The 21220-nt window shown below is 37.7% G+C and overlaps 2 protein-coding genes across 4 annotated transcripts; one reads left to right on the plus strand and one right to left on the minus strand.

Moving 5' to 3' along the window:
• Positions 1-7184: 7184 nt before the first annotated feature.
• LOC113287899 (microtubule-associated protein TORTIFOLIA1-like) lies at positions 7185-11850 on the plus strand. 2 transcript variants are annotated; one of them, XM_026536775.1, is made up of 7 exons: positions 7185-8113; positions 8213-8410; positions 9422-9527; positions 9638-10003; positions 10103-10341; positions 10421-11245; positions 11389-11850. In XM_026536775.1, the coding sequence occupies exons 1-7, from the start codon at positions 7385-7387 to the stop codon at positions 11584-11586; spliced, it is 2661 nt and encodes an 886-aa protein (XP_026392560.1). In that variant the 5' UTR covers positions 7185-7384; the 3' UTR covers positions 11587-11850. The 2 variants fall into 2 exon arrangements, with proteins under 2 accessions (XP_026392560.1, XP_026392559.1); XM_026536774.1 differs by having other exon boundaries at positions 9638-10341.
• Positions 11851-12030: 180 nt separating this feature from the next.
• Positions 12031-18946, minus strand: LOC113287898 (DNA polymerase I B, chloroplastic/mitochondrial-like). Of its 2 annotated transcripts, none has more exons than XM_026536773.1 (12): positions 18579-18946; positions 16942-18025; positions 16643-16834; positions 15368-16071; positions 14430-14799; positions 14174-14269; positions 13985-14077; positions 13693-13887; positions 13367-13459; positions 13077-13289; positions 12791-12880; positions 12031-12636 (listed from the first exon to the last, which is right to left on the minus strand). In XM_026536773.1, exons 1-12 carry the CDS (start codon positions 18668-18670, stop codon positions 12475-12477), a joined length of 3384 nt encoding a protein of 1127 aa, XP_026392558.1. In that variant the 5' UTR covers positions 18671-18946; the 3' UTR covers positions 12031-12474. The 2 variants fall into 2 exon arrangements, with proteins under 2 accessions (XP_026392558.1, XP_026392557.1); XM_026536772.1 differs by having other exon boundaries at positions 14430-14802.
• Positions 18947-21220: the final 2274 nt, after the last annotated feature.

The following is a 21220-nucleotide window of genomic DNA, read 5'->3' on the forward strand; positions in this document are numbered from 1 at the left end:
CGCGGACTTAAGCAACTGGGCAGAGTTTACAAACTCTAGCATAAAATCTAGGAAAAGACTTTCCACCGGTTCGCGGACTGGGTTCTCGGACTGGATTTGCGGACGCAGCTAGTTTGTCAACTCTAGCAGAATGAGAAGTTCGGCAGTTCACGGACTGAGTTCGCGGACTTGGTAACAAGCCATTCTTCCGGTTTCTCTTCATCAACAAAGTTCGCAAACTTTGGTTCAAGGGATAGGAATTATGCACATATGTGTTTCCACAACAATACTTATATCCATCAATGGTTATGTAATCTAAAATCTCATTCCTACCATTGAAACATTCTTAGAGGACGTTATACAGTTGATACACCATTTCTCGTCAAAGCAATTTTCAAAGTAGCATTGAAACATATCATGACTTACGTCACTAGGTAAAGATAAACATGGTCGAAACGAAACACTTACCAACACATATTTCGATATATAAATAGGCGAGGTATACTCGGATCGAAATACCAAATGTGTATAATCTAAGTCTATATATAGCATACGACTTTTTGTCTCAAGAAGTAGGAGATAGAGTAGATAGACTTTTGAGTGACAGATAAGTTCAAGTCTTCACATACCTTTTTGTCGAGAATTTCCACCGGTTCCTTGAGTAGTTCTTCTTTTTGTATGATGAATTGCCATGAATTCCTTGAGCTCAAATACACTTTCTATCCTAGTTCGAGACTTAGATATAGTAGACTAGAAATCAAAACTTATAGTTTTGATCACTAACATTGACAAACATGCTTGAGATAGAAAAGCATGCGAGTTCGACCGAGTAATGCTCTAAAAATTTGAACTGGTGAAGAAGAACATGGTTGATATGAAATTCTCATATGGCTAACCTTTTTGTTAACTATTTTTGAACCAACAAGTGCATACGTTTGGCTACGGTTAACAAACCTAGAAGCGTGCATTGTCAAGTGTGTATAACAAGCTAAGTTTTCAATCTAACGGTTGAGATATATTAGCTTGAATCTAAATCAGGTTTTCATCTAACGGTGGATATTGATTTCTTTGTTACCAAGGTAATCTAATTGCAAACCCTGATTTGAAAGATTATATAAAGGAGACATCTAGTATTGTGCAAAACTATCCCCACACCTTACGTGTGATACTAGTTTGCGTGCTAGAGTCGATTCTCCTTTAACCTTTGTTTTTTTTTTCTTCTAAAACCAGGTTAACGACTTAAAGACTTCATTGGGATTGTGAAGCCAGACCGATACTACTTTTATCGTAGTTGTGTGATCTGATCTTGCATCTTCTATCGTACGAGTACAATCAGATTGATTGGCTTGAGATTGATATCTCCGATAGGCAAGATATAAAAAGTAATCACAAACATCTTCGTCTCATTTTTTGTGATTCCTAAACATCTTGTTTCGCTACAATACGATTAAGATTGTTGTGAAGTGATTGATAACTCTAGGTTGTTCTTCGGGAATATAAAACCGGATTATCAATTGGTTCCTGTTCACCTTGATTATTATCAAAAGACGGAACAAAACCTTTAGGGTTTATATGTGGGAGACAGATTGATCATTTGATAGACTTGTCTGTGGGAGATAGATTTGTTCATTGTCAAAGCTTGCGATTTTGCGTCGTAGCAACTCTTAGTTGTGGGTGAGATCAGCTAAGGGAATCACGTGCGCAGTATCCTGCTGGGATCAGAGGCGTAGGGAGTACACATGTACCTTGGATCAGTGAGAGATTGATTGGGGTTCCACTACAGTCCAGTCCGAAGTTAGCTTGGAGTAAGCTAGTGTCTGTAGCGGCTTACTACAGTGTGTGTTCAATATGGACTAGGTCCCGGGGTTTTTCTGCATTAGCAGTTTCCTCATTAACAAAATTTCTGGTGTCTGTGTTATTTCAATTTCCGCATTATATTGTTTTATCTTTATAATTGAAATAATACAACTTGTGCGTTAGATCATCAATTAGAGTAATCCAACCTTTGGTTGTTGATTGTCATTGATTGATCCTTGGATATTGGTCTTTGGTACCATCCAAGTTATTCCTTGCATTTGGTTAGAACTCGCAGTTCCTGCTTAAGTAAATCAAATCAAGAGAGAGATATAAACTCGTTGATATACTTTTAGTTGATTGGGTCTTGTTGATTCTCTTAAAAGTATATTGGAGTTAGTCCATACATATTGCTAAGCGAAATATTGGGTGGTGTTGTTAGATCCCCGCTTTTTCACGTTTATTCATAAATAATCAATCATGATGCTGCACGGCTCTTCTTAATGTGGGTGTATATTAGTGTAAGTTCTAAGAAGAAATATTCCAAAAAACAAAACAAAAAAAAAGGTCAGTATGAAGGCTTATAAGAGTTGCCTGATTCTAGTCAATTCAAGTCGCGAAAGTAGCATTCACATCGTTCAGTTTTCCTTCAATGCGAGGACCTGGTTAGAACTTTCGGCCTTAATCTAATCAGATGAACAACGCCAAAAGTATATTAGTCTAAGAAAAATTAGGGTTGACGTTATTTATAAATTTTAAAATTAACTAAAACCGGTCGTGGTGAGAGATTACCAGAGCTTAATATTTTAAAGAGATTATAATGCTTGATAACATGAGATTATCAAATGGATTTACGAAAATTGGCATCCTTAAGTATTATTCTCGTAATCATGAGTGAGCTTGATATTTACCTGCCTATTTTTCAAAATTAGGCAAGGCAACGAATCGTTTCTCAACCGTAGATTGTAGCCAATATACATACAATTTCAAGCGAGCATACTCATCGTTCATTTAGTAATCTTTGTTTTGCTCTTCATATCACCATCACCATTGCAACAATATTTTTATCTTGTTCATGACAAAAGTAGTTGTGGATAAATAACAATAAGTTTCAGAGAGATATGAGCGATTGTAGATGAAGAACATAAGCGAGGTTCTGAATTAAGAACAATTGGTCGACGAAAAGAAAAATATGAAGGTATAAACAGAGTGTTAACAAACCTCTTAGTTAATTGATGTGAGGCCATAAAGGAAGAATGGGAGCCAGGAAGGAAAGTAGGCAGGAGACACATGGAAGGGTGGGTGTGCAATTGCTCACATAGATCGGTTGGCATCAAAGCCCAATTTTGGCTATTTTAGCCCACTTACGTCCCCTCAGATATGTGTCTATCAGCTTGTCCACATGGAAGGGTGAGTGTGCAGTTTCTCACACAACCCGGCTGGCATCCAAGCCCAATTTTGGCTATTCTAGTCCAATTTTCACCATGTAGCCCATTTGTACCCCTCAGATATGTGTCTATGAGTTTGTCCAAGCCTAGCTTCGCTTCAGTCATCGATGATTCTTCATCTCTTAGGGAAATTTCTATGGAATCAACAAATCTTGTATTTGTTCATTTTCCCCTCACTATGGACTCAACAAACATGAAAAACGAGTGAACAAACCAACAAATTTATCGGTTTGTTGAGTGTGGACGATGAAGAGATGTGCATTTGATGTAGAACCGTGCAAATGATGTTGAGCCGCCGGCGGGTGAAGAAGAACCTTGTGGTCTAAGATTACCTGCAAGCGGCTAATGAAAATCCGACAACGGGTTTATATTAAACGCCCATTGTTGATCATCCAACGACTACAATTTTGAACTCTATAATGACTCCTCACTTCAACTCCAAATTCATATATTCGACACCTCTGTTCTCTATACTCTCTCTTATTTGAGCTTAAGAAGAAAAATCATTCACTTAAACAAGTTGTCGAAAGATGTCTCGACCCTCGTTGGTTCAGCGAGCTCCGTATACTGCATAAGAAGATGAAGCAATTTGCAGAAACTATGTTTTTTTTATTAACTCAGCTTGCTTCAACACACCATCCGTGGGTAAATTTCTGACGGTTATTCACGAGGGGTTCTGCAGCGACACTCGTACTTCGAGTCGTCGTGCTATACGCAACATAGAAAATCGTTTAAAATTGATTAAGAAAAAATTAGATGAATTTGTAGCTTTAACCATGCAAGTCAATCGTTTTAGACTCCAGGGTGAAACAGATGACGAGTTGGTAACAAGATCAAAATGGGAATGGCGAAGATGGAAAAAATGGTTTTTCGTTTCGAAAATTGTTTCGAAATCCTTAAGGCATTGAACAATCTCAACCCCTTCTTTGTTGTTCCACCTAGTACTTTCAGTGATGTTAGTGTAACACTTACATTTAAATATATGTAATTTGATTTCAACGAAAAATCATATTTTTAATTGATTATTACATAGGTAGCAAAATTGAAAATTACAATTTTTCTAATGTCGCCTATTATTATCTTCTAGGCCTAGAGTCGTCCATTCTCCAAGATCCGGGATACCCCCACTTGCCAACAAACTTTGGAAACTTTGAAAAACGGAAGGAGATGGTTGAAGACCACTAGGCGATTGTTGGAAAGAACTCGGTGCTCCAAACGTGTAAGTGGGTTGTTGTGGTGGTGTAACGGTGTAATAAGGTTCACTTGGGTTGTAGGGCGAGAATGATGATGAAATGTGTTTCAGATCAGGTTGTATCACTGGACGTTGAGAAACAAGAACGATTCGTGGTGCTTGTGTATCTCTAACTACTGTATCTTCGTGCCATGATTTGTTGCTCCTGGTAGAATCGGAAGACAGGGAATGCCCATCAGCATTTATAGTTGGAATCAATCCAAACATTGTGTCTGTCTGCCATTTCTGATACACATTCAAGTGTATAGACCCCATCTGCCGAGCCATCCAATACATATCTTTCAGTTGTCTCTTCAACTCATCATTACTGGCATCCACATTGTACTGAGGATAATCACATTCCATATCTTGGGAAACAATGAGGATCGTGGTTGTATCACCTTGTGAAGTAACACTTGGCATCTCCCAACGAATTTCGGGCAAATTTGACGAAGATGATGAAGAACTTGCACCTGTGGGAGGGTAAGTCATAAAGCATGGATCTTCCGGAGGCGGCTGTCTAGGAACGATGTTTGTATCAAGATCCAGGTGTGATAACCCTGGGAAATCAAACCCATAGATATGCATGTTGTGTGTACCAATTACAGGCTTTGCAATCGACTTGTACCAGTTCACATATTGCGCTTCATTAATATCCACCCGTGTGTTTAGTTCATACCTCACCCACGACGTTCGTCTCAACAGATTGAAATATGGTGCAGAAGTTTGCATCTGTTGTGGTTGGTTAATTGCAATTGAAAACATCCCACGTAACTGGTACACCAGTCTTTCTTCCTGGTATCAAACCTCTCTTTCCATTTATGGAGTGTAAAAAACAACTCTTCGGAGAGAAAAATCAAGAATAGCTTGTACATTTTGATTTGCAAACTCAGGAAAATTCTCGTAAGGGTGAACAACAACATTGTTGTGGCTCCGAATCATCTGTTGATACCTCTGAAAAAAACTGGAAACCGACCCGTCACCACCAGTGTCCTTCTCCCAGTTACTCGTAAAGTACATGTCCAGGATTGGAAGTTTATGGGTATTGTGTTTAAGAATTGGTTTACCAATACGGAAGTAGGTATACCACCAGTATTGTAAATTACTCAATAATTTAGTATTTTGATTTAATCTACATTTGTTCATAAAAATCCTTTAAATTTAAAAATACCTATAGACGCTTGATCCAGCCCATAATACATTCCAGCTAACGCTTAATACTTATAATACATTCCACCAGTATTGTAAATTACTCAATCATATTGCGGCGCTTTTTCAAGATCTTCTAACGCTTCAAGTCAACCAATATGAGCCACAATAGTTGAGTTTGGGAAGAACGTTTGACCCAATCCATAAAATAAATACTCTCTCGATTTCCGGATATTCAGCTACATTTGTTGAGTTTTCCTTATGTGGGAGGAATTTCTCCAACGCTGAACGATGTATCCTTTCAAATGTTCATGATCTACACTTAATACTTATAATTCTGAAAACAAGGGAAGAAGCATGTGTCATTTATTATTCGACACCCATCCATCTTGGTTGAATGGTACATGCTCTCCCACTCCACTTGGAATCCCACAAATGAAATACAAATCAATGAGCGTAATTCCTATTTACAAGAATAATATCAACTATAATTAATTGTTTTGGATTATTTAATAATTCCTTAAAGATAAATTTTAATTTTAGTTAAACAGACTTACCAATTTCAAAATCCATAAAATGAAATGTGTGCGTCGTTGGCCACCACCTTTCTACCAATACTCTCGTAATTTTGTTGTTGTGTTTTATGGGGTCCATAGAATAAAACGTCTTCCAGGGATATCTGTCAATTCTTTCTCGAACTGCAAGGGTAGATCATTGTAAACAACACTTAAGTCTTTAAATCCACCTCTCATTTTATAATAACTACTATCAGGCCACTCCCGACGCCTCGACACATGACCTTCAACAAATGATGGAGCAGCAACGACATTAGACGAAGTAAACTCTGCTTCACGATTCTGAGTATAATCTACATTTGTGGGAGGCCTCGGTATAGGCTCATGTTAGCGATCTCTTTTTTGCCTAAAACTGTTTGCAACTTTTCTTACCGGACTGCTCATTTTGTAGCAAGATTTTGTTTTAAAAGAATGAGGAAGCAAATAGTAGAATGGTGCAAGTGAAAAACAGTTCCAGTTGCAGGAATTTGTAAGTTTCAAAGATGTAGCAGTTGAGAATAGAGCCGTTAGCTTTTTATCGTTTGGAGGATTCTCATTGCCTGCCCGCGGATTCTCACCACCCGCCCGAGGTTTTTGATCGCCTGCATATTTGATCACTCCCCGCCCACTTCTTTTCCATAGTGCAAATTCACGTTTGCCCATCCATCCGGCTTAGCAAATGAATTTTTTTTGTTGATTGTCATAGGAATTGCCCGTAATCCCCTGCATTTCTTTGTTTTGGTTTTCAAGAAGTGTATCAGGGTTGTTAATTATTACTCCACACTTCATAAGCTGCAAACACACAGTATTGTCCAAGGTAAAACAGTTTTCGATGTCTCCTAAACTTTATACATAATTTTTTCACCCAAAAAGATGGTCGGATGACTGAAATGCAATGCATTTTATAAGTTCCCTCGAAATACATAAAAAACCAACATACTCTCCCACGAAACATTACAAGGACAACCCCATTTATACAATACGGTGTATTGATTTATTTTCCCTCTCTCTATCTGGCTCTGTCAAATGAATCACACAACTCATTCTTTTCTTTCTTAACAACAACAAGTGGGGTAACATACAAAAACCTGAAAGAAAAACTTAAGAAAACAAGTGGAAACTTCTTCCTTCCCTTTCAAACAGATCTCACATTCCTCTCTCAGTTTCAGTTTTTCCTTCTCATTCATGGTTTTATAATCTCTTCCTCTCCAACTCTGCAACAAACAACAATGATTTCTCAAACACCCAAAACATCAAAATCCACTAGACCTTCACCAGAATCACCACCACCACCACTAACCAAAACACCCACATCATCATCAACATCATCAAGATCATCATTTTCTTTATCATCTCATCTAGCAATGGTTGACCTAAAACAGAAGATTCTAACTTCAATTTCCAAACTCTCAGACAGAGACACTCACCAGATTGCAATTGAAGACCTAGAAAAAATCATCCAAACCCTAACTTCAGATGGTGTTTCAGTTTTCTTAAATTGTCTTTATGATTCTACTAATGATCCTAAACCCACTGTAAAGAAAGAATCTCTACGTCTGTTAGGGTCTCTATGTACTTCTCATACTGATTTCACATCAACTCATCTCACTAAAATCATTTCATTTATCGTCAAAAGACTTAAAGATTCTGATTCGAGTGTTAGAGATTCTTGCCGTGATACAATTGGGACATTATCTTGTTTGTATTTGAATGGTGATAATGCGAATGTTGGGTCTGTTTTATCTTTGTTTGTTAAGCCATTGTTTGAAGCAATGGGTGAACAGAATAAAGTTGTCCAAGCTGCTTCAGCATTGGCAATGGCAAGAATGGTTGAATCTTCTGTTGATATGCCTGTTACTGTCTTGCAGAAATTGTGCCCAAGAATTTCTAAGTTCTTAAATAATCAGAATTTTCTTGCTAAAGCGGCACTCTTCTCTGTGGTCTCTAGTTTATCTCAGGTTTGTCTAGTGTGGGTTAATGTTCTTTAGTTATGTAACTTGAGGTTTCCTTCTGCAGGTAAAATTTGTATGAACTAAGCTTCAATTGAATTGTTGCAGGTAAAAGCAATCGCACCTCAGAACTTTTCAAGTTTGTTGCAAAGCATGCATGACTGCCTTGAAAGTAGTGAGTGGTCAACACGTAAAGCTGCAGCTGATACACTGATTTCATTAGCTTCTCATTCCAGTCATTTGATTAAGGATGGTGATGGAACAGCTTTGATTATAAACAAACTTGAGGCGTGCCGCTTCGACAAGGTATTTTTGTTTATTTTTACGTAACTTCTGTTTGTGGATGATCTCATCTCTTTGTAGGACAGAACTTAAAATAAGGATGGGAATATATACTTTTAGTGGGTAATATTTAGGAGAAAGTAAATTATAAAGTTTTAGGCTACAAGAATGAGTCAGTGCAAAGCATATTGCAACCAGTTGCAAGAGAGCGAAAGACACTGCTGGTTGATATCTCTTGGAGAACATAAACATAAGGTCGTGATGTTGAGGGTCGAGACATGTTGCCTTTAGTATGGGTGCAGATTTCATCTATTCTTAGTTTGGGGTCTATCTATTCGTTTTAAAAATTTAATTGTTACTAGGATGCCTGGGCATCTTACAAAAAAAAAAAAAAACATTCTTCACAGTTATTTAATTGAATTATTTGTAGCGCTTTTTAGCTGATTTTAATATTTCATGCAAATTCGAAGAAGTTTTAATATGATATGGGAAAGTGTGAGCATATATTTCTTTGGAGCAGGTAACATTTGGGTCTTCTCCCTTTTGCTAGTTTTGGGCTGTTTTGAAGGAGCAACTCACAATTTTTAGGAAGAGGATAAACTAGTAGACAAAATGGGGAATTGTATTCATGGTATCTTATTTTACTGTGCTTCACCAAATAGATCCATGTGTGTGGGATTAGGTTTGAGGAAATGGTAGTCAGGTGGGAATCTATTGCTGTGATATGGTAGGCAATAGATCTATCTTACGGTTACTATCTATTTTTATATTTTACTCTCTTCATTTTCATGCTATATAACTATCTCCTTGCTTTCACGTGAGACTGAAGTATTGCTGTTGCGCACTACCAAATTTTGGCACTGGATATGCTTCATGAATTGATTTGTAAAGTGTACTCAAGTAACTTAACTTGACTTGACATGCCTACCTACTTTTTTGTTAACTTACTTCCTGTATATCCAAATTTTGCTAAGACTGTCAACTGTTACTGTGTAACTATGTTCTGAATATCTAAATTTTGGTTGTTTTATTCAGGTGAAGCCTGTTCGAGATAGCATGACAGAGACATTGCATTTGTTGAAGAAGATTTCAGAAAAAAATGCTGATGGAATTCCAGATGATCCAAACCCGACACCAGAAGGTTAGTATATTCCCTGTAAGTCATTATCCAATAGATATTAGATGCACATGTTAAGACAATTAGACAAACTTTCTCGTTCCTAACTAACTTCGCTGGTCTACAAACTTCAGATGGAAAAAGTTTAGAATCCGCCCAGACAAAAATCCTAGACCACAAAAATTTGAATCCTGATGAAAAAAGTTCGACGGCAGCGAATGATGCATCCATCATTTCATCCCCACCAGCTGATTCTCTTTTGAATGAAAAGGATAATAGCATATCAGACAAAACAGTCGGAGCAATGAAGAAGAAGCCACACACCTTCTCCGACAAGGAGTTGAACCCAGAATTCTTCCAGAAATTTGAAACAAATTCAGGCGATCTGCCCGAAGTAGTGCTCCCCCATAGATCTCACAGCTCTGCAATATCACAAAGCGAGGACGAATCGGAGCCAACCGATACAGATCATTTTTGCAGATTGAACCATAATGGAAAGAGTGAGTCGAGTGATATTAGTAGATCTATCAATATAAATTACCATAACATTGAACGAGAAACTATTGGGCTGCCTAATAAACATCGTTTTGATGATTTAGGACGTGATAAGTGGGTAGTACAGAGATCAATTAGAGGTAAAGATGCAAATATGCGAGCATATGATGTTGATAATAGTGCTGAAGCCAGTTGCAGGGAGGATTCGTGCAGTGCTGGCATTGGTTTGCCAAGAAATGAATCTCAGGTTGAAAGTTCCAACAGTAAAGTAAACTGGTTAGCCATTCAAAGGCAGTTGTCACAAATGGAAAGACAACAAGCTCATCTCATGAACATGCTACAGGTCTGTTTGTATTTACTCATGAATGGACATACTTGTATTAAAACTGTTTTTGCTTGCTAATATATTTTTTAAATATCAGGACTTCATGGGAGGATCACATGATGGCATGATTACTCTAGAGAACAGAGTAAGGGGTCTTGAGAGGGTTGTTGAGGACATGGCACGAGATTTGGCAATATCATCAGGAAGAAGAACCAATAACTGTTTTACAGGATATGAGGTATCCTCGTCTAGAACATTAGGCAAATATCGTGTCCACCCTTTTCCAGAGAGGTACTCCTCTTCTGATGGTATTGGTTCGGGGTTCAGAGGAAGGGATACACACTGGAGATCTGATGTTTCTGATACATGGGATTCTTATCCTTACAATTCTTCAAGAAATGGACATTTAAGTTCCAGAAGAGCTCTAGGTGGAAGGTCACCTGTACGAGAAAATGATGGTGATCAGGTTGGGAGCAGAAGAGGTTGGGACAAGGGACCAGGTTCGACTAGGCTTGGTGAGGGCCCATCTGCTAGAAGTGTCTGGCAAGCTTCGAAAGATGAGGCAACTTTGGAAGCAATCAGAGTTGCTGGGGAAGAAAATGGCTCATCTCGACCCATAGCACGAGTTGAAAAGGAACTAATTGGTGAAGCAGTGGGAGATGAGAACGCTGGTCAGGACCGAGGATCAATTTGGGCCTCTTGGAGTAATGCAATGGATGCATTACAGGCAGGTGATGTTGATTTGGCATATGGTGAAGTGTTGTCCACGGCCGATGATCTTTTGCTTGTGAAGCTGATGGATAGAACTGGTCCTGCACTGGGTCATCTTTCTGATGAAACAGCAAACGAGCTTTTGCACGCTACAGCACAGTTTCTACTGGAACAAAACTTGTTTGATATCGGTTTCTCTTGGATCCAGCAGGTACTGTTTTTTTCATTCTACTTTGCAGCATATTTTTAAGAAGGTAGTGAGCAAATTCTGTATGTTCTGAAGCAGTTTTAAACAGAGAATTCCTTTATTACTATGCAAAGCATTTACTCAGTGATTGCTCTTTCATCACACAGTTGGTAGATTTGGTGAATGAAAACGGATGCGAGATCTTCAATATATCGATGGAAAGCAAGAGACAAGTATTGTCGAACTTACAGGAAGCGTCTACAACAATTGAACCGCCTCACAACTGGGAAGGTCCGTCACCAGATCAACTGATGTCGCAGTTAGGATCAGCTTGGGGGATTGAGTTACAACAGTTTCAGAAGTAGTGTTATCAGTTATGGAACTCAGAAGTATGTGCCAAAAAATATAGTCTTCTTACTGATTGTGTAAACTTGTATTCACTTTTTTACGCGTACAGAAAGATGAGCATGTACAGTGTGTACCATCTTTCGTGTGATGCGATTGCTGGGGGCAGAATTACAGGATTTCCAAAATGCATTCGGGTAGTACAAGTATCATTTCGAGTTTGATTGTATATAGATTTTAAAGTGATAATCTCAGGTTTGAAAAAATCAGTAGTACTATTGCGGGGAATCCTAACGTCCAGCGGAAGTTAGTGTATGAGATATCCGACACCATGTTGGGCGTATGGTCTAAAAGCCCTCCTAGGATCCCGATCATGTGATCACCTATGGTTCTTTATACTGATCATGTTGGGCGTATGGTTCTGTAGGATGAATGAAAGAGAGAAGACCATCGCTTCATACAAATGAGACCAGTACAACAACCATATCCGTATATTCTGTGTGAACATTGTCACAGTAAAGCTACAGAAAGTAGGCAGTTTCACCATTACAAATAGAACTATTATTTACAAGCTTTCGATCCAACAAAAGCATATCTTCGAAGAGATACCCAAAATGGAACCATCACAGTTATTGATCTACATATGTTGATGCTGCATCTGGCGTGATACCCCTAGTCATGAAACTACTACATACAAAATTGTCGTCAAATTAGCACAACAGTACAGAGCAAAATTGACCTAGACAATAAATCTCAAATCCGAAAGAAGCTCAGCAGTGCTGGACGTAGTGAACAGTAGCAAAATACCCTTGATAGTACCAGTTCTTGAGTTTGCACAAAGACTCCACAAGGGCAGGACTTGGAGGAAACCTAACTTGAGTTCTAACTTAGTTATGGGCTTTGTTCTCTTACTTAGCAGCATACCAATTCTTTGCAACCTTCGCATCTACAGACAGATCCACTTTGAGAAAGTTTTTTCCATCGAAGGGTTTGGACATACAGTTCACAACAATGGCCTTGGCTTCCTCTGCTGACCCTGTCGGACCTTCCAATATTACCTCATCATGAACCTGATTTAAAAGGAAAATCCTAAATTAGTGCATCTATTTCTCAAACAAACTATATAATGCCGTATGTTTCTATGGCTCACACTAGTCAAGGTTCCAGTTATGCAGTAGCAGAAAAGAAAAGAAAAGAAAAGAGAGAGCATAGCATGAACTGAACCTGCAAAAGCAACCTCCAACCAAGTTCCTTCAAACGAGCATTCTTCACTATTTCTAGCATGGCACACATAGCTACATCAGCAGCACTACCCTGATATATTAGATAGAAGCATGAGTACAAAAGAACAATCACACCCACTAGGGAGTGCTAGTTGGTAAGAACTAGATCAAGGAGGAAAGAGAATGTAATTTGAAGTTTCTCAAACAGAGAATTCTTCAATCAGAAGCAGAAGGCTTTCCGAGAACTAGTAACATGATTTATTTATTTTTTGTTTCATCGTAGTTACCTGCACAGGGGTATTAATAGCTGCTCGCTCGATATGACGTTTAACACCATAACTAGCTGAACTCATAGAAGGGAAGCAACGAGCACGACCTAACAATGTTTTCACACAACCTTCTTTTTTAGCCTCTTTCTTGCGTTCTTCCTGCCACGCTAAAACTTCTTGCCTTTGTTTATACCACAGATTAACAGTTTCAGTAGCTTCCTTAACTGTGACCTGCATACGAATTTTGTAATAAGCATATATTTAGGATGGCTATTTAATATCAGAGTAAAGACAGTAAAGGTATATACCTTCCAGTCCTTTGCCAATCCTTGCGGAGTTTTGCCATATGCAATGGAAAAGTTGAGCATTTTGGCCTTTCTTCTTTCAGATGCAAACTTATCCTAAAATTTCCACGGCAGGATAGATAAACAATAATCAAATACAAATTAAATGATTACAGTCCAGTTTATCTTCATTAAAATCCAATATGAAAAGTTTCAAACTTAAGCTATTATTATATACATGAACATTCTGATGTAACAGCTCTCTTATATATTTATAATGTCACATAAATAGTTTACACGGAATATCGTCTCAAACTAGAACTTGGTGAACATGATCCCAACAGAATTACCTTTAATAGTTGCACAGGAGGTTTTTCTTCACCAGGCTGAGGATACCACTCGAGCAGAACTTCGTTTTGCTCCACAGCTTTACGTATATGTGGGTACATATTAATAGCTGTCCTCGAATGGAAATCTCCTCCAGCTTTGAAGGCGTCCAGCATGCTCTTACAGTCAGCAAGATGCGCAAGAATTCTGAGCTCCAACTGAAGTAAGTTTTAAGAAGAAACTAAATAGATTAGTTGATCCAGCTCTGAATAATAGGGTTACAACTGTACGGCAGATGAGAGATGACGCAAGTACCTGACCATAGTCAGCAACAATGAGGGAATTATTATCCCCAGCTACAAATGCCTGACGGATCTTGTATATGTCCTTCTCCAAAGCAGGCTGATTCTGAATTTTCCAAAACAAGGGGAAACTAAGCATTGAATATAAGGAAAGAAGAGGAGAAGCTAGAATATTTTCTGTTTAGGTGGACATAAGACTGACCTGTAAATTTGGTCTCCGAGCGGATAACCTTCCAGTCTCAGTGTTAATATTCAAAGAACAGTGGATACGACCATCTTTGCCAGATATGGCGCTGCTCTGCGAACATAAGTGAACAATGTGAGGTGAAAAAACATCCTCACAGATAGTAAGCTCTTTAGAGCATCTCCATGAAGGCCCCACAACGGGGTAACAGAGATAGGGGTCATTAGAAAAATCCCTGTATATTACATGAGAAGTACAATACACAATAGATCACCTGCAAGGGCAGAATGAAGTTAGATATCAACGAGTCAATTGCGCAGACTTCACATAAAGCAGCTATGGCATGACAGGCTTCTCTTCCATCCTTGCCCTCTCCAAATGCTTCGTAAGCCGTGCCATATTGAGAGACATCTATGTCCTCTTTATATTCCGAAGTGACCCTGCCTGCAAGTACTTTTAGGACATCTCCACTGACAGACGGGCGGCCAGTGGGTGTGAATATCTCAGCTTTTATCTCATTGCCAATTTTGTGAAGTGTAATCTTGCGAAATTTTGTGGCAACCTTCTTGCCTTCTTCTATCACTTTATCAACGTTGGGCACTTTAAATTCTTTCTCTTCATCGAGAGTTTGAGATCCATCCTTACTGCTGAAAGGCAAAGGCAAACAAACAAATATATCTATTAACCAAAACATAACTAAATAATCCGCATGTAAACCGATATAATCTAATAAGCATCAACATCTAAACCACGGATTTTTATTAAGTTGGTTATTATAGAATCACCAAACGTGGTTGACAAGAAAGAGCGTTTAGTTGTCCTTTCAACATAAATTCAAAGGTGGCCGAAAGCTGAAGAGCATGGACCATTAAGTCTTCCAGTTCAACGTTAACGTGGTACAAACAAAAGTTCAGAATGACGAGTTTATGAAGATGATTTCTGCGGTATTAGAAGAATTCAAATAATGACACAATGTGTATGCTTAAGCTAATAAACTGCATCATGTTTCCCGCAAACCAAATCCCCCTTTTTTTAGTCATCAAGAAATCCCATTCTATGTACAAAAACATATATTGTGTGCAACATATGTAATTTATGGATAAGAACACTGACGATGCTGGGAACTAGAAATCTGCAAGAGTGTCATTAAGGGAAATCGACATTTGAAATTAGAAATATGCTGCTTATTTCAGAAAAAGCGGTCACATATACCTGATTGTCATTCCACCAAAAAACAGTTGTCGCAGTTGTGTATCACTTCCTATGTTCATGTATAAAGCGTCAGGACACATCTTAGATGCCCACTGGCGAAATTTATCTCCAGCAACTTGCTGATGTACAATAGCCAGCTTCTCCATGTCTGCAAGAGCTTCTCGATTTACAAGCATTCCCTCTGTTTCCATATTCACTAAAATCTCACCAAATGGTCTCCAGTATTCCTCGTAGAAGTCGTACATATTTCCTTTTTCAATCCCATCAAGAATCCACTCCATTGCCTTTAACTTTTTTTCCAAGCTTTCATACAGCTTCAGGGTGCTTATTGAATCTAAGGAAGAATAACAGATCCACAGCATCCTCTCTTCCCTTTGAAGCTCTTCAACAGGAGCAATGGCAATAATTTTACCCTCGGAGCCATCTTTTTTTAACTTACCCTTGCCAAAAATGGTCTTCATTGATATTTTCCCCTGATTGATCCCAGGCATGATCTCCACTTTCTTTTGCCGGCTCCCTGATACTTTGCTGTTTCCATTCATGACTCTTGGGTCACTTGTAAGTGCTTCAAGAGAGTACCCACCCTCTAAACGTCTAGAGGAATCCCAAAGCCGTGCCATATGCATAGTGTCAGCATGAAATCCAGAAATTTTAAGCCCATAATTATCTATTACATGACTATCAAAGCTATAATTATGCCAGACCTGCAAAATGTTTAAATAGTTTGGTTAAAGCTTGCCCACAACAAAAGAGATCTCCAGGATAAGCACCTAAGCAGTTTGTTTTTTTATCCAAGAAAGAATAGCTTAAACTTGAAAAGGTGAAATGCATGGCGAATCTAGTTTCTCATCCAGGAGGAGGAAGATACATTACATGGCTTTCTTCATCTTACATAAAGAATTAGACTTCAAATGAAGCAAGTGAAAAGTGATAAGAGTTCATATTTAGTGAATGAGACGAATATGTTATATTCTAGTATAGTTTCTTTAATTGGTTGGAGGACGGAACCAATAAGAGGTAAAGAGGGGAAACAGACATACTACAAAGTGTCGAGTGATAAGATGAGTCATGGGATCTCTCATGCAAAACAAATCAGCAGAACAGCTACCACGTATAATAATTTGCTTCAAATAAAGTGTTACTAAATAAAAATAGAAAGCGGGGTATTTGATCACACAGAATTATTGAGCTGCCCATCACACCCATCAGTGTCCCAGGTAGTGGCATCTCGAATTATACACAGACGAACAAAATATAACATTGGGCAGGTCGTACCTTCTTAATCGATGGGTCTTCGAAGAAAGGAGCAAATTCCATCATCATATCCCTACCGCCACCATCTAGAACATCCACCCAAATACAAGACTTCCCATTACCAAAATCCACACCTTCTCCGGCGTAAATACTAAAACATGTCACCTCCCCGTGATCGACAGGGGTCTCTGTTTTAACATCAATCTTGCATACCTGTAAATATTCAGATATCGGCTAAATAAGCAACCATAAAACCTAACCAAACAACATCTTAGAATAGCGAGAAATCAAGATTTAGAACTAGGAAAAGCAATACGTGCCTCAGTATCACAACCATAGATTCGGTTTTTGTACTTTTCCTGCGTTGTAAGCATTTTAACAATTTCCTTTGCTGTTGAGATATTGTCAACTACAAGAACTTCATCGTATATTCGACCAAGATTTTCTCGCAAATCTGACGAACTAGCCGCTTCTTTCCCATGTTTTATCGGTTGATCGTAAGTTTCACGCACCTCATTGGAGATGGCGAAAGCTTCTTCTCCATCAGATAACGGTTGAATGTAAGTTTCATTCACATCATGGTTGATGGCGATGGCTTCTTCTACTCCATTCTTTATCAGGCAAGTGTCAGTTTCATTCACATTATTGGAGATTGCGATTCTTTTTCCATTGGATGAACCAACTGCAATTGTATCTTTAAGTCTATCTATAGGTAACTCTGAGAGCTTAGGTTCATGCAATTCACGTTGCTTTCCTTCTGATAACTCCTTTGACTGGAAATTTTTCCTCTCAATTTGTACAAAAGAAGATGCTCCTTGTACCTGATTAAGTTTACGGTTATAGCGACTAATCTCAGCATTCCTGTCATAGCTTATCGAGTGTGCCTCATTAACCGTTACATTATTCAAACGACTATGTCTGATGGTACCAGACGACCCATTGCCATTTGTCTCCAGTAATGAGATAGAAGCTTTTTCAATTCCTACATCATCACCTCTTGAAGAGCTTTGCATAGCTTTACCTTTAGCACCTTCCTGTCTGATAAGCTTCATTCTGTTTATTTCATCTAACCAGGACTTTTTCTTTTCTCTTTTTTCAGGAACTGGATAATTTTTGCTTTCAACAACTCCAGTAAAGATACCTGTAGGATTACCGTAATCACTGGATCTAGAGAGTGGAACGTCCTCTGAATTCAACTCCAATTGCTCATGGAAGCATGTATGGGTTCCTTCATTCCCATAATGAGGCAAAGCATAAGGTTGTTTTACACCAATCATGCGTACACGATCTTCTTCGAAAGACCTACTGCAGTTACTCAATCTTCTATTGAACTGTAAAGAACTTTTCAAGATTGTAATTCTTGAAGACTTACTGTTTGCACCCTGGAGAAGATGAAAATCCCTCCTGCAATCCAAAAACAATTTGGGCGAAAATTGAAAACCACAAACAAGCAAATAAGCTAAAAATGAACTAAAATGTTACTATCGCTTTAATATTATGTTACATTTGAGCAAACTCATCTATTCTGTGGGTCCTCCGTAGAGACAACATGCTCGCATTTATCAGTGAACCAACTCCACACAGTAAGTACTATTTCTAATTAGAATAAGTGGAAACTCTCGCATCTAACTCTTCTCCTTCAAATTGGGAACTCCATGCAATAAGACACCAAATTTAGGCTAACAAAAGTTAACTTAAAAATTATTATTAGTATGGGGAAAAATCAATCAATAGAAATGTCCTCAATAATCACAGAAAGCGTCAAATTCAAACAAAATCATGTTTCCAAGCTACACTTAATAGTAGTCAGAAATCAATTCCCCAATTACCAACTTCAATCCAAAATTTACCAATAAGAGAGAACCCACATTCAATCTATTCTCTAAACAAGCAACAAAGTTACAAAATCAAAGGGGAAAAAATCCAACACAGAAAAGAGGGGGAAAGAGAGTAGTACCTCTGGAAAGATTTAGAAGAAGAAAACAAGAAGGAAGGAGGAAAACATGGCTTAAAAGGGTTCCTGTGAGTTGAAACCCCCATTGCCGCCATGAACTCAGCAACTTTCGCCAGTTTACCTCTACTATTGCTAGTAGTAATACAGCGCGCCGTCTTAATAGATATGATGTTTACCAGAGGACTATTGTTCTGCCACGGATACTGTTGTCTCTCTGAGACTGTGAGCAGAGGAACCCGTGATGAATTAGAAAGAGAGAGAAACGCCTAAAGCTAAAACCCTTTTCTTCTCGACTCTCGAGTTGCTCTTTCACTGTAAAACCCCAAAACAGATAATCTCTATGGCTGGCAACGAAACTTGTTACTTGTCTTGCCCTTTTCTCTATTTTCCTTAATTTTTTCTGGTCACTCTTTTGATAGTTTAGACTTGTTGACTTCCATAATAACGAAAGTGCCATTTAGTCAACAGTTCTTTTTTTGTTCTACATAATGCAGTAGGAACATATATATATATACTGTATTTGCCTTTTTAACGTTTTTTTTTTTTTTGGAGCATGCATTTATTTATTTATAACAAAAATAAATAAAGCATAGGAGAACAAAAGAATTTATGCTTCACAAAGAGAAAAAAAATTGCCTGATGCGAAATAAAGTGATTGTGCATTAAAAATTAATGTATGATAAGTTAAATGTGATAGAAACATATATCGTAAGTTTATCACTTTACATAGAATAATAATTTTCTTCTAAAAGTAAATTTAGAATGCACTTGCAACTAATACTAAATTATGCAGAAAAGTTAAAAACATTGATCGTTCTTGTCCAATATATGGTTAAGAATTAAAAAAAACAGATTATTTATTATTTCATTGTAGGTTTGCTAAACTCAATAAGAACTTAATTTGACTCATCTATTAGTATCCTTACTTATGCAAAAATTGGTTTCATAATTTAAACCATGTGATATCAATAGAGTTAATTCTTACTAATATGTATGTGGTGCAGAAAGAGAGGTGTAACATAGTATTTGAAGAAAAGTCAAAAACAACTTCTCAGCTGTCTCTACAAATTCGGAAACACGTTCTATATTGGTTTAGAAAAACCTCACGTAAGAAAGATAACAACAATTTTATTAAGAAACCTAAAATCCCATAGACAGCTCCAGAGCCTTATTGGCTTTAGATTAATGTAGATGCAACCTGGATTTTGGAATTTTCGTATTTTAGCTTTGCTTTAATCCTAAGGAATGATGCAAGTGAAGTTGAATGAGGAAGAGCGGGACCATCATCAAGCACAGACCCATAAGAAGCGGAAGCTGTAAACATCCTACAAGTAGCCTACTGGGCAAAGGAAAAGAACATCAATCATTTCAGTATTGAGATTGATTGTGAAGTATTTCAATGACAATTCATTAGAGGTCTCATGGCGCAACAAAAATATTTTGGAGGAAGCGGATAAAGTGGCAAGCTCTTGCCCATACTTTTTGGGTTTTTCTTTATGACCTAGGATTGGAAATGCAGTCACATATTGATTAGCAAAATTTGCAAGAACTTTAAATTTTGAGTTGGATTTGTCTCACAATTCCCCGTCCTGTATTAATCAAGTAGATAAATCTAATATGAGGAGGAACCATCCCTCTGTATTAGATGGATCTTCTAACTTTGTATCTCAGGCTCTATATGAGTCTTAATTTATGTTTAATGAAATCTTTATTCACAAAAAAAAGGGAGGTGCATCAGCACCTAAGACACATTGTTGCGTCTAGCATACCTTTTTTTTTTAATACAGAGAGAGCATTTCTCCAAGAGAAATTACGTGGTAATTATAGGATGCTCTTCTGCGGCATCATGTATAGTGACACGATTATTAGAATTGTAATTTGCTATTACAAGATTACTTCTTCTTCTTTTTTATATGATTTTTTTTATTAAAGACTTGTATATTATTACAAGAAAATTTATTAAAGACTTATATATCCTTCTCAGACTCAGCCATGATGTCTAGTGGGTTATGAATCCATTCTTCAGAACCACATATATTCTTTGAGTTTTTTTTTTTTGGAAGAATATCTGCTACATTGTTAGTATCTCTTCTTACATAACTACATGACCAGTTAGAAAAACAATTAAAAATTGAAATGCATTCTTGTATAATACTATTTGTTGTCCATTTTATTTCCCATGACTACCATTAATTGCACCGATCACATTAATAGAGTCTCTTTCCAATTCCTGAATATCAATAGCCTTTCCTTTGCCCATTTCATAGCCTCTAGAGAAGCTATAGCTTATGCGTGCTCCTCATCTATATTGCCTTTCCCCTACCCCATTTGTTGCATAGGAGGTACCTGCATTATCAGGCAATATTAGTGCAAATCCTATAAGCGATTCTGGTTTAATAAAAGAAGCATAAAAAGAAAAGAAAAATTGTTGGTACTTTTTTTTTTTGATAATCAACCATTAGTATTCCATTCCATTAAGAAACGTTTACATGATTGTTTCAAGAAAATTATGTACATCATAATTAAACATGAAACACATACAACAAAAGATGCAAAACATAAATAAAACGCAAAGAAAAAGAGCGATCTACAACGGTAGCGCCCAAATCTTGTACGTTGAGATTGGAGAAGGAATGATACTCGAA

This window comes from Papaver somniferum, chromosome 6 (assembly GCF_003573695.1).
Source record: "Papaver somniferum cultivar HN1 chromosome 6, ASM357369v1, whole genome shotgun sequence".
Taxonomy (NCBI): domain Eukaryota; kingdom Viridiplantae; phylum Streptophyta; class Magnoliopsida; order Ranunculales; family Papaveraceae; genus Papaver; species Papaver somniferum.

Bases quoted from the DNA above. Each gene is read 5' to 3' on its own strand.
- LOC113287899 (XM_026536774.1), top strand. From the start codon at position 7,385: ATGATTTCTCAAACACCCAAAACATCAAAATCCACTAGACCTTCACCA. The intron at 8,114-8,212 runs GTTTGTCTAGTG...GAATTGTTGCAG, and splicing joins TGGTCTCTAGTTTATCTCAG to GTAAAAGCAATCGCACCTCA. The intron at 9,528-9,637 runs GTTAGTATATTC...TACAAACTTCAG, and splicing joins TCCAAACCCGACACCAGAAG to ATGGAAAAAGTTTAGAATCC.
- LOC113287898 (XM_026536772.1), bottom strand. From the start codon at position 18,670: ATGGCGGCAATGGGGGTTTCAACTCACAGGAACCCTTTTAAGCCATGT. The intron at 13,460-13,692 runs GTAATTCTGTTG...TGGAAATTTTAG, and splicing joins CTCCTGTGCAACTATTAAAG to GATAAGTTTGCATCTGAAAG. The intron at 12,881-13,076 runs GTAACTACGATG...CTAATATATCAG, and splicing joins CTATTAATACCCCTGTGCAG to GGTAGTGCTGCTGATGTAGC.